This window comes from Ptychodera flava, chromosome 15 (genome assembly GCF_041260155.1).
Source record: "Ptychodera flava strain L36383 chromosome 15, AS_Pfla_20210202, whole genome shotgun sequence".
Taxonomy (NCBI): domain Eukaryota; kingdom Metazoa; phylum Hemichordata; class Enteropneusta; family Ptychoderidae; genus Ptychodera; species Ptychodera flava.
This window is the reverse complement of record NC_091942.1, coordinates 17,495,110-17,507,534: the sequence shown is the minus strand read 5'-3', so window position 1 is coordinate 17,507,534 and position 12,425 is coordinate 17,495,110. Positions and strand designations below refer to the sequence as shown.

Sequence of the window (12,425 nt, the reverse complement as noted above, 5' to 3'; positions counted from 1 at the left end):
CTTTACGGCTAAAACGAAAATTGTGATTTGTACAAAGATCATAATCAACCACAAAATAAGGTGGAGCATTTGTGGGCCAAGTTTAGACGCTTTTTTAAAAAAAACTCCGGATTTGCAAAATTTTTGCGCGCGCACTACTCACTGACAGGTTCTGGGGCCCCGTTGTCGTTCGCACGGGAAATTTTCGTAAATTTTGATGGTTTTTCGGGGTTCGTTGATAATATAATTGAAATAACAGACTCCGCGCTGACCATTAGCGTCTTTTTATGGGCGTGGGCGAGAGGAAAGCCAAATTAACGGGCGAGGCTTAATTTTTGGCTTTCCTCTCACCCTTGCCCATAAATAAACGTTAACGGTCAGCTCGTCGTCCGTTATTTCTATATGTTGTAACATTGCTTTTGTCAGACCCTCATGTGGTGGTCGTGAAGCATGAATTGCTATTATCTAGCCAACATACTTTCCTTTTGCACAATTTTACATATAAATCATATTCATGTTCAGAGAGTCATATTTCCACTGAGATTAACAGAAAACAAGTTGTGCACGCAGCTGTGAATTTGGTGAGTCTACCTGAAGAACAACAGACAGTGTCAACAATAGGGCTGTTCACAGTTTACGTCACTGTTCTCTCATTAATATGCAAAAATAAATATTTGTCCGCATTTTTAGATTACGCTTTTGAAAATTACGCATGCAAGAACGACGAAAATACATCTCAGTGGGCGACTGCTAGCGTAACAATGAATACTAGAAGGCATATTGACGACTCAGAGTACAAGCTGCAAAAACGGCCATGTATGCAACATTGATAAAATTTGTCCGCATTTCAAGCTGCGTGTCCGATGTCGCGCGCGTACAGCTATATTTAGTAACAAACCTGTAACCGTGAACAACGCAATATACATACCCCTTTCGCTGTTTAGAAATTATCTCAAATGTATTCAAAATATTGTTTATTTGGTAAGTTCAGAATCCACACATGCCTTTCTCCCATTTATATTTTTTATTTATATATTCATCATCCAAAAGGCAAACACTCAATTACAGGATGAGGTACCTACAACTCACCACTCAATGGAGCAATGAGGAGTAAAGTGCCTTGCTCAAGGGCACAACACCGTGCCAGAGTCTTGGATTCACCATCCTCTGACGGCGAGTCCCTTAATTACTCTGGACCTACCGGGTCTCAAACTCGCCATCCTCCAATAATGAATCCATTATGCTGGATTTACCAGGTCTTGAACTCACCATCCTCCAATAGTGAGTCCGGTACCACTGCCCAAAGGTACCTCCTATGGAGGATTAGCAAAGATGGAATGCACACGACTATACCACACGTAACACATCACTCATCAATCCAAACAAAAACAAGAAGATTGGCCTGTCTTGGAAAGTTGAACCATGGAATTTATTGTCATAGATGCAACAACTACAGAAAATGTAAAAGCTTAGATGTGTACAGAATTGGTATCCCTGTCTTGCTAGTGTTGGTAAATTCTTGACTATGTTGCAAGCACTAAGTTCTGCTTAAATTAGCCATTTCATTGTGTATCATAGTCTGTCAGAGGGACCGTGTGTGTATTGCGGTGTTTGCAAGATCAGAAGGGACAACAAAACAAAACAATAAGACAGAGCTGAAGAAAAGAAAACGTTCGTAGCACCAATGAAAATGTGATGTTTGAAACAGATTACAAGATCTCCGGTATGATTAAAAACAAAATTAAAACTACAAAACTGGTTAACAACGCAGTGGAAATTTTTCAAAACAAATGCACAAAGGTTTTATAACAAAGTATGAAACAAAGTCAAGATTGTTTGTAAGTTGTAAATGAACATGAAAAAAAAGAAGAATTATCTTTGATAGCAGGTGTAAAAACACAGTTTGAACACAGTTAATTGTCTCCAAGGAATGTGAAAAAACTTCACAAAATAAAACATGTAAAAAAAATCATAAAAACAGTACACAATTCAGGGAATACTGCAGGTTCTAGGGAACTTTCCAAATAAATATCTATTTTGTTCAAGTGAGCTAGGAAGTAGAGAAGGTAGTTAAGTAAATGTCAATGAACTTACAGAGGGTCAAACTGAACAGTGACCTCCAGAAACATCGACTATACCAGCTTTGTAAGAAATCTTTCCTTGACATTCAACTATGAAGACATTTGTTCATGTCATACAATAAAGGCTCACTGGCCGATTTTAAACATTAAATTCTTCTGTGATTTGCTATTCTAAGTAACTTCTAAGACTGGGTAACTTTTGGGGGTGTACTGCATGATCCATGATTCTGATTGGCTCTGGTTGACTTTAATATATCTTCTTTATAATGCTATGAATTGCTATTGAAATATGTGGACAGATTCATCGTTCATGTATCTTCTTTCCGTCTTGTCCATGTCAAGATACTGAACACAGTACCACATCTACAAATGTTAGTCACATTAGATTTTGCTGATTTTTAACAGTTTTCGTTGAACACATTAATCATAGCTTGATGGTTTGTTCGAAACAATGTTGAAACATCCAGTATGCAAGCGTCAAAAGTTAGCATTGTTATATTAATGTTTGCATTCATAATATATGCCACACATATGTGGGATGTGTTGGCAAGCTGAATACTTGTCACGTCAAACATGCTTTAGCAAGCAGAACACCGAAGAAAAACATCAAACAAAATTGTCTGCAGTAAAAATACGCGGTAACCGTTGAGCAGTTTGTTGTGAAAGCAACGGCAGTAACTCTGATTTCAAGCATTTGCACCTTTAACGACTCAGTCGTGTAGTTATGACCATCAGGGAGGGCACATATGGATAAGAAACCCTTCAACCTACAAGCAGTGGTGAGGCTTAAAAACACTATGACATTACAAAGTGTTCCTGACCTTATCCTGCAGGTTTTTTGACCAAAATCTTGGACCTTGAGAGATTTAAACATCTTGCCAACAACCAATCAGCATGCTTTTAAAATTTGTGACATGCTTCATTTAGCTGCTGACAAACTGAAGTAGTTACCACGGCTGCAAGAAATGCCTCCTTAAAAGCCACATCAATAGTTAAAGACAAATTTCTTCTGGGGTGAGGTTCTATATTTAACAGTACTTCTGGCTATATTTCTTATTTTGCCCTATTTTCCATAGCAGTATAAAACACCAGTGAGGTATATACTGAACTGTGTGAAACACTACTAGTGTTGAAATTCTTAACTTTCACGGTGAAAATGTTTTTAAATGTGGGTAAACACAGCCTTAGGTGACTCCACCTAAACAAGTACTGGCTATGTATGTATATTGCACTGAATTAAAATAAAAAGATATTTATCAATAAGTTACATTGTATGGTCCTAGCACATCAGAACTAGATTAAATCCTCAAAATTTGTCATTTTTGTGTTTTGGAAAAAAAAGATGTACATAAAATTTGTTTTTGTGTTTCACAATGAAATGTTGTGCTGTACGTAGGCATTACTGCATAATGCATTGCAACAACCTGCTGTAGTGCAATTAATGTAGTACCGGTATGCGCCTTGAAAGTGAAAGACTTAAAATTTTGCTCACACTTTGCTCAGGGAATCTTTTAACCATTCTCTTTCAAAATCAAGAATAAAAATCGGGGGGTCACCGTGCAAATTTTGGTACTAGAGAAACAAATAACCCAAGATTTGCCAATATTTGAAATTCAAAATGGCCGCCATTCCTGTGTTAACTCTATGGAGGAAAAAGAAAATTTTTGAATTTCGAAAACCTAAACTGGTAAAATGTTTTCTTACACCAAGGGCTTTAAAATGAGCCCCAACAAGTGGTATATCAGAAAAGAATTGTAAAAGTTTGAGAGTCCGAATATCTGCGCATTCTACCTTAAGTGGGAATTGCCATGAGCTTTCTCTGAGCCAAATCTTGGAATTTCCATATCGAGACAACGAGTTTCTTTCATTCTTTTCAAGAGCAACCCGAATATCACAAGAAGGCACAACATTTAACTGTGAAGTAAAAAAAAATTATGTAAAAATAATCTTGTCGAGGATACAAAATTTGTACAAACTGACACTTTTTGCACAGACCATTTCTGAGGTGTTCATACACTAAAAGACAAATCAGTAAAGCACTAGCATTTCCACAGTTTAGCAGTTTTTTTTCATTCATAATGTTTTTGACCCTCTGAACTGCAACAAAACGTTATTGCTTGTGAAATGCACTGATATCTTTCAGAAGCATCAATGCAAGGACAGGGATGCTAAACAGCAGTAAAACGCTCAAAAATGGTCTGCGTTTCATTTTAAATTTTACAACGACGACATTTGCATAAACTTGACCTTGACATGAGAATGTGTGCTCTTAGTAACATCCATCACAGAACGAATAGCAAGTAAAATTTTGCACTGAATTAAAAACCAGTGCTTTGTCTCAATAAGTTACATCTAGAAAGAGTATAGCATGCCCTTTGTTCATGATCATTAAGCAAGTCAAACCATGTTACAGTTTATTAGAATTTCCCTATCAACATTTGATTTACTCTTTCTCGAAGAAATGTGATATAATGTTTCAATCTTTCAAAAAATAGATCTCTTAAAATACAGCGATGTAGAAATATTTTACAACGGTTGAAAAAGTTTTCATCAGTAATATCTCTGGTTGCAATAATTTATGTGAAAATGTCATACATCTCGTTGATAAGTCGTCACAGAGCAACAAATTTGAAGAGCGCCATCTATGACTAATTCTTCCTACAAACTGAATTAGCGCCCTCAGTGACAATGCATTAGAAAGACAGGCAATTATGGCAGAAAAAAACACATCACTTGCAAATTAAAAAAAATGTACAAAACATTTAACTTAATTGTTTTCAACACTGAATTTACAGGTTAATGACAAACCAAAAATAAAAAAGCTTGTCTTTCGAATACTGTTTTCTCATCAAAAAGTTACAAAAATGCTGTACCTATACTGACAATACTATTTTCTGAGATAATTTCTCTGAGCAAAACTTGGCACATGTCGCACTGCAGAAAGACAGCATTCGCCAGCTTAGCTAAATCAAAAGTACGCATTAAAAAAAATGCAGAATTTCTGTGACTGTAAAAGTGCAGCAATTCACATGACAGTTTGCAGCTATCAATACAACACACCCCAACCCTACCACCCTCGATTTCTGCTCATCGTTGCTCAATTAAGGGAGATGAACACTTTCAATTGCATACAAAAATAGAAACATGAGAAGTTACAGCTGCATGCTTCAATTCTAAGCTGCATGAATGCCTAGTCTACGAGGTAACTGAGAAGAAACTACCCAGGCAGATATTCTCTATGGCACTCTATGGTCAGTTCCTACTACCACTCTAACGTGGCTACAGCAAAATCAGAAATCTCATATTGACAATGATTCCACATGCCATATATCCCCCATGTTAGTTTTCTGTTGCTGTACACAACAGTCTACATAGCACAGTGATGCAATTACTGGTAGGTACAAACCTTGCAACTGTGTGAAGTACTCTTTTTGTTGTCAAAAACAGAATTAGAATTCACTTTGGAGCTACTTGTAGCTATATAACTGGGATGACTGTACTGTTACAGAAATTCAGTACTTTAGAACATGATTGCAGCTACATCATGGAGAAACAACTATACCACGGTGCACATCATATCATACTGGGGATCAGTGTACAGATGTTCGAGGAGTGTCAGTTTGTCTGAACTTCTCTTTTGTCTCAACTTTGTCCTTCAAAACATCTCATAGGGACATTTTACGGCTAAGTTCCTCCTTTACTTGTGAAGGCAACTGATTCTTGCCAGAGAGGGCACTGTGCAGTCTCCGACCCATCATAGAGGGGCTGTGCTGAAGTACATGTGAATTAAGAACCCACGGTAAATGTCACTCTATGCACTACCATTATGGGGCCTCATCAGTTACTGCAAATTCTACAAGCAAATTATCAAAGAGGGCTGCTTCAAATTCAAAAATTCTGTCTTCACCACCGCGCTATTGAGAGCATTTTGCTGCAACTTCAAAAAGGCCTCATCATGTGATGGCAGTAGTACCGTAATTTTATCCTTGATTGAGTGAAACGTAAATTGCACTGAAGTCCAAATCCTTTCCTCTGCTTTTCAGTCTGTGTCCTTTTGTGGTCTTTCTTTTTCAAACGAAAGTCCTCCGACAAACAACTTTGTACGAGGCAATCATGTTTTATTTTCTTTCCAGCAGGGACGGGTTGTTTTCCAGGATTCTCACCAGGATTCTGTCAATGTACTCTTTCAGGTCCCTGTTCAAGGACTCTTGTTCCTTAAGTGCATTCATTATCTGCGGAAATCAAGGGAAAGTACATTACAAGGATGACCATGAAAGAGCCAAACAAGCAGAAAAGACCCTAGAGATAAATGAGGCATGAAATATATTGGTTTATTTAGCTGCAATAAAACCAGGAAACAAGTTTTAACAAGGTAAAAACCAATGGTGAATACAAATTTGATTATTTTAATGATGTTGAACAGCATGTGTTTTTTTCAGGCCAAACAAATGACAGTGCTCATTGAATCAAGGAATTCTTGATGAATATAGTAAGGTCAAAATCAAAATTATAGGCTGATTTTACATGTTAGTTGAAAAGCAAGACAGAGTTTTCAAAATGGTTAAAACTCAGAACCTCAGGCGCCAGTAACCATACATCTTACACTCAGAAAATTTCTTTATATCATGATATTGAAATGAAGAAAAGAACTTTTCTACAATTACAAAGATGTTTGATACATGTATGAAACTGCACGGTATGACTGACTCCCCTCACCCCTACAAAGCAAGCTTAGGCCTGGCACTCCTGAGGCACCGTCACATTATGATCAAACTCTCACCTGAACAGTGTGTCATGACCAATTTCCCTCCCTAATAATGAGCTCTGTCTGAACCCTGCCCCTATCCTCTGCTGTCAATTTAAGTTGATAATTCATTAAATATTTGGATGCTTCTCTTTTAGGAACGGTGCATCCAATGCAAAAACTTCTCCCCCAAGGGTGAGACCCCCATCCGCACCCTCTATCTGACTATTTACTAGCTAACTCACTTCATCTTTGGATGCAGTCTCTATTTCAGCAGCGAAGGAATCTGATTTGCAGGGACCAATCTCCAGCAATGATCTTCCAAGCTGCACACTGCTGTGGATCACCTGGGCATTCAACTCATCGTTCGTCTCTTTCAAAGCTATGTTTTCCTGGGAACAGAAAAGTCAACAGTAAATAAAGAACTGTGATTACATCATACACTGGACACAATGTAGCAATTATAATGTCACGTTGGATACAATGTAGCAATATGTTAACCCCTATCTTGCCAGGCCTGTCCCTTTGCCTATCTGCTGAGTGAGTAAGAGAAGGTATTAAACCAAAACCTGTAGATATTTGCCCCTGACATGTACGTGAGATGGTATGGACGTCATGGATTAAGTCAGTAAAAATCATGTTTAATATGGTATCTATGTTTTCAGAGTGCTTCAGAGTCTTTGCTGAAATGCAATATATGGGACATATACCGGTATGTTTTTGCTGGTTTTAATTGACTTGACCTGATTGTGATATATGAACTTGGCAGGACCATTAGGGGTTAAGGGTTAATCATTCAATAAGTGTCAAAGAAACACTTACTGAAAGAACGATATATGGTGTTTATCTACTAATCGGCGCTTGTGTGGATAGCCCTTAGTATACTTGTGCTTTGTAAGTTTATTCTTACGATGGTCTGTGGAATTTATAATCAGCAAGGTCTATGGGCAACTTAAAGGTATACAGTCACCTGTAATCTAAATATGCCCATATATGGTCAAAGGGGCGTTCCTTGGTATTCAAAATGCCCATGTGAGGGCGCTGTTTTTAAAAAAAGCGGCCACCCGCTTAAAATCTGTGATTGGTTAGATTTTCTCTTTCCATGGTAACTGTGGCAAAATTGGAACAGGTGACAGTATACCTTTAATGACAAAGCCAAAAGGGAAAGCCGCTTTCACCTTTCAGGGTGCCTTCAACTCTAGCAATAAAATGCATGTAAATATGTAAAAGCAAAGTAAAGTAAAGTAAGCCTTTATTGAAATCGTACCCCAATTTGGATCTCGATCGCACAGTGCAAAATCAGCATGTACGTCAACACTTATTACCCCCTCTCCCCCCCACTATGTATATTTATAGGGCCACCTTATTTTTGCTACCATTCAAATTAAGCCTTCTCCCCCTCCCCCAAGTAGCATATATATAGGTCCACCTTGCAAAAACATGGTGATTCACCATATTTTGGTAATGAACTGCAGCTACAGCAATGAGAAACAAACACCCAAAGTGGGGGATGTTGACAGACATGCTATTTCTAGCATTCTAGAGAACATTTCCTGTCTTTAGACCTTCACAGCCGAAATGTCATATTCTTATTTTCACACAGTAATGATCCCGGCCCACATGCAACGACTTGCGAAAAATAAGTCACTCACCACCTGGAGAGCATATCAACTACACAGATTGATTTCAGATTTGCGTCAAAGGCTGTTTGTCAGCTTTTGCTAAAATTACCCACCTGTCTGAGAGTTTTGATTTCCGATTCTAATTCTGCACATCTGCTGGGTAAGTCTGACGCCCTGAATCTACCGATACTCTTCTGTTCAGCTTTGTACCTCCGAAGGTCTTCAAGCTCTTTGGACATCTCCACAACCAACTGCAATACAGGAAGGAAGAATTTATTCTTACTGTAAACTGTTGGTTGTATTTTGCTTCACAAAAACATCAAAATTTGCAAACTGCTGGTTATATTTTGTCTCATAAAAATATCAAAATTTTATGGCACATTTCAATTTCATTGTTTTCTAAACTTTTTTTTTCAATTCCCAACTTCTATGTCAATTATAAGCTGTACACTTATATGTCTTATTTCTTTGATTTTCCAATGATAATACCAAAGTGTCGTGATCGCTAACAATTAGAAGCTGCAGATGGTTATCATTGTCATCAATATTGCATGAAATAAGATGACAAATTTCAAATACTAGTTCCTGCACGAATCTTTTCAAGAACCAAATCCTCTGATCCACCTTCATTGTCATTTCCCAAGATTGATGTATTCTCATCATGATTTATAAATGACAAAAAAATCTTCATACCGTTCCAAAATAAAGTGGTTAATCAAGAAATACTGGGTAAAATGATACCATGAAAACAAATACCCTGCAGATTATTTTGTGAACCAAATAGAATTGTGAGGGTTTTCTTTGAAGAAGATACATCACTGGCATTTCAAATGTTGCAATTCTGACAGAGAATCACACAAACAAGTACAATAATGGGATTATTTTGTGAAGGCGTGTCTCATTACAAACACAAAATCATTAGACAGGGGAGACAGGAAATCAACGTATTTTTTTCTCTTTAATGCCTGCGGTCAAAACAAGATAAATTGGCAACAATGTCTGGGTATTCAATAACAGGATCAATATTAATCTAATCAACATCTAATCGACTCCACTGCAGAACTATTATAGTAGCGCAGTCCAATCAATAAATACGATACAATGCCGGGAGTAATGAAGGCCCACTGAAACTGACCGTTGCATTGGCTTCTATTTCCTCCCTCATAGAGCCCCTTTCATTCCTCCACTGTTCTTGGTATCGTCTGTACTCCTGAGTCACTTTCTTCACCTCATCGTCTTTGTCAATTAGGTCGATTTGAAGCCTCCTGTTCTCCTATGGAAAAAAACACAGAAATACACAATTAATTCACCATGACAACAGGGGCTTTTTGGTGAATTCTACAGTCACAAGAGAATTCCAGTATAGAATTGCAGATACTGAAGATATTGACATTGACAAATTGATAAAGGTTCAATGAAGGTCAATGAGGTGTGTTTGCCATCCACTTTCAAGGTGACTTACAGGGTCACCATAATTTACGTCCCCCTCCAAGTTTACTTATTCTGGCAAATTCATCAAACAATAAACAGGCCATCAGATTATTTTTGACCTAGCTTCTGATGATCTTGACCTGGCCACACATAGATATTAAGTCATATCTTATTTTTCACCATTTGAGTTGATAAGGTAGCCTTCCCTGTGATCAAGCAGATCCATGCCTCAAGATACAGTTTACATGAAACAGACATGATTTTTTTTAATCGACTGAAAAAAGACAATGAGGCAGCTGATAATTACCAAACTTATATCAAGCCAGTATTTTATAATTAATTCTATAAATAGTTGAGATCATCTACGAAAACGTTAATGAGAAGATATTTTTGGGAAAAACAGATGACTATAGATTATCTTCATCAAAATATCGAAAGTATAATTTTCAGAATTGCAGAAGTGGTTTCCATGGGCATGGAGACAGGATGTGGAAGAGAAAAGATATGGATTGTATCTCACCTCTTTCAATTTTTCAATTCCTGCTTTTAAGTGCGTATGGTCTATTTTTAGTCTGCTTGTCTCTCCCTCAAGTGTTGCAACTCTAAAAACAGAATGAATAGAAAAGAAACACAAATTAACAGACATGACAGTGCTGTGCTGTAGTAAGCAATTCACACACACTCACGCTGGAAATATAGCAGTATTAGATAAAGACTGTGTTAACTCTATCACCCCTGCATCTGAGTATTGCAGTCCTGCACCACATATACAAAACTATGGGGCTGTACCAAAAGTTTGTGGTGAAAAGGTTATAGCACCATGTTCAAGCTTTGAATGACACCACAGTGATAGACGTTCATGATAAGACGGTCTGACCTTCTACCTGAGTTTTGTGAAGCTTATTCGGATGAACTGACTGCAAAGATAATGATGCCCTCTGAAGGACAAGGGAGAATGAACTAGAAGTATATATGTCATATCTAATGCTGATGAGGGTGATAATACTATCCTTAAAGCAAAAACATCAATGCTTGTATCACTGTCACTATACAAATACACTGAGTACTGGTACCACATTTGTGCCAAGCTGTGAGTGTATGAAAATCACTACTAATGACACTGTTTTGCGGAAGTCCATGTTCGTGTAGACTGGAGGACTATATTCTCATGAAATGTTGTCTCTAAAACAGTCTTTTCCATTATGGCATGATCATGACAAAATTATATTGCTGTGTTCGACAGAAACTCACGTTTGCGCTAAGTGCTCTGTTTCTCTTCTGGCTTCCTCCTCAAGCCTCAACTGTAAAGTGAAAAACAAAGATGGAATACGTTGAATGACTGCAAAGGGTAAAACACACAGAATACAATAATGTCACTTGTTTTACATATCACTATCACCTGAGGGATAAGTTGTTTTGAAAGGTCAGTGTCTTCTACAGGCTTCTAAACCTTTGCATTTTCTCTTAGAAAACGTACAGGAAATTTTCCCACCTTCAATTTGTGAAAATCAACAAATCCATAATTTCCTGAATTGAGTTATAACAGAATTGACTTTCAATTATTCATCAATGTTACACTTTTTTTTGCGAATAAACAAATCTGAAAAGGAATCTAATCATTGTCATGATTGTTTTTTTTCTGTTTGATTGATTGAAGTTTCTTGAAACCTTGGAACATTATCTTTGCTGACAGGAAATATCAAGTGAAAATTTTCAGATTCTCACCATGGCTTCCCTGTGTTTCCTTCTTTCCCTTTCCAGTGCTTCCTGGCTTTTGACTTCCAGGTCACCCATCTGCTCTTCATAAAACTTAGTCCTATGCAATCGGACAAACAACATATGTTCAACATTTTATGACAGTTCAATTTTCTGGTGATATTATCAAGTGAGTACTTAATTACGAACCAGACTATCATACAATCTTTATAACTAAAAATTTAAAAAGAAAAGTTGTTTTCAAACTGCAGAATTATAAAATTATAACTTAGTAAACATAAAGTTTGTTTGGTATTGGACATCACCATTTGTTTTCACATAAACTGGTTTGTAGACATTACCAAATTGGGAGAGCTGTATGGTACAATGTAATATACAAGGGAACATAATTATACTTACTTTTCTTTGAGAAATGCATTTTCATTGGTCAGTTTAGAATGTAAATCATGCTTATTTGCTTTGTCCTCTCGTAAAGTATGAACTTGTGACTCTAATTTTTTAACCTGGAAAAAGAAATACACAAGCCTAGTGAAGAATCAGTCTGTAAAAACACTGCAGCACAAATTGCACATTCAGACAGCAATAAAAACCTTCACAAGAATAAATTCTGGACAGCGATCTTGTAGAGGCAGTCTGTGCTGCGAGCCACAATCCTGGGAACATGGTTTCGTGGATATTCAAACAATGATTCAAGGGCTGTATATTTATTTCTTTAACTTCTGTGCATGCCCTAAGACCAAAAACACTTGTTGATACTATGTATCTTTGCCATAGATGTTTTTCGTGTGTGCTCGTGGGCTGCCTAAACAACGGAAATCTTTTCTCATATGCTATATATCATGCTGTTTTCAT

The 12,425-nt window shown here is 37.2% G+C and overlaps 1 protein-coding gene across 12 annotated transcripts in view; it reads right to left on the bottom strand.

Moving 5' to 3' along the window:
• Positions 1-1,386: 1,386 nt before the first annotated feature.
• Positions 1,387-12,425, bottom strand: part of LOC139151372 (rab11 family-interacting protein 4-like) — a 51,996-nt gene continuing 40,957 nt past the window's right edge. For all 12 annotated transcript variants that reach the window (XM_070724124.1, XM_070724125.1, XM_070724127.1 and 9 more), the window contains 8 exons: positions 11,973-12,076; positions 11,583-11,673; positions 11,109-11,158; positions 10,378-10,459; positions 9,562-9,699; positions 8,540-8,677; positions 7,050-7,196; positions 1,387-6,292 (listed from right to left, as the gene is read on the bottom strand). In XM_070724124.1, coding sequence (XP_070580225.1) covers positions 6,179-6,292; positions 7,050-7,196; positions 8,540-8,677; positions 9,562-9,699; positions 10,378-10,459; positions 11,109-11,158; positions 11,583-11,673; positions 11,973-12,076 — 864 coding nt within the window. In that variant the 3' untranslated portion in view covers positions 1,387-6,178. The remainder of the gene's footprint in view (positions 6,293-7,049; positions 7,197-8,539; positions 8,678-9,561; positions 9,700-10,377; positions 10,460-11,108; positions 11,159-11,582; positions 11,674-11,972; positions 12,077-12,425) is intronic.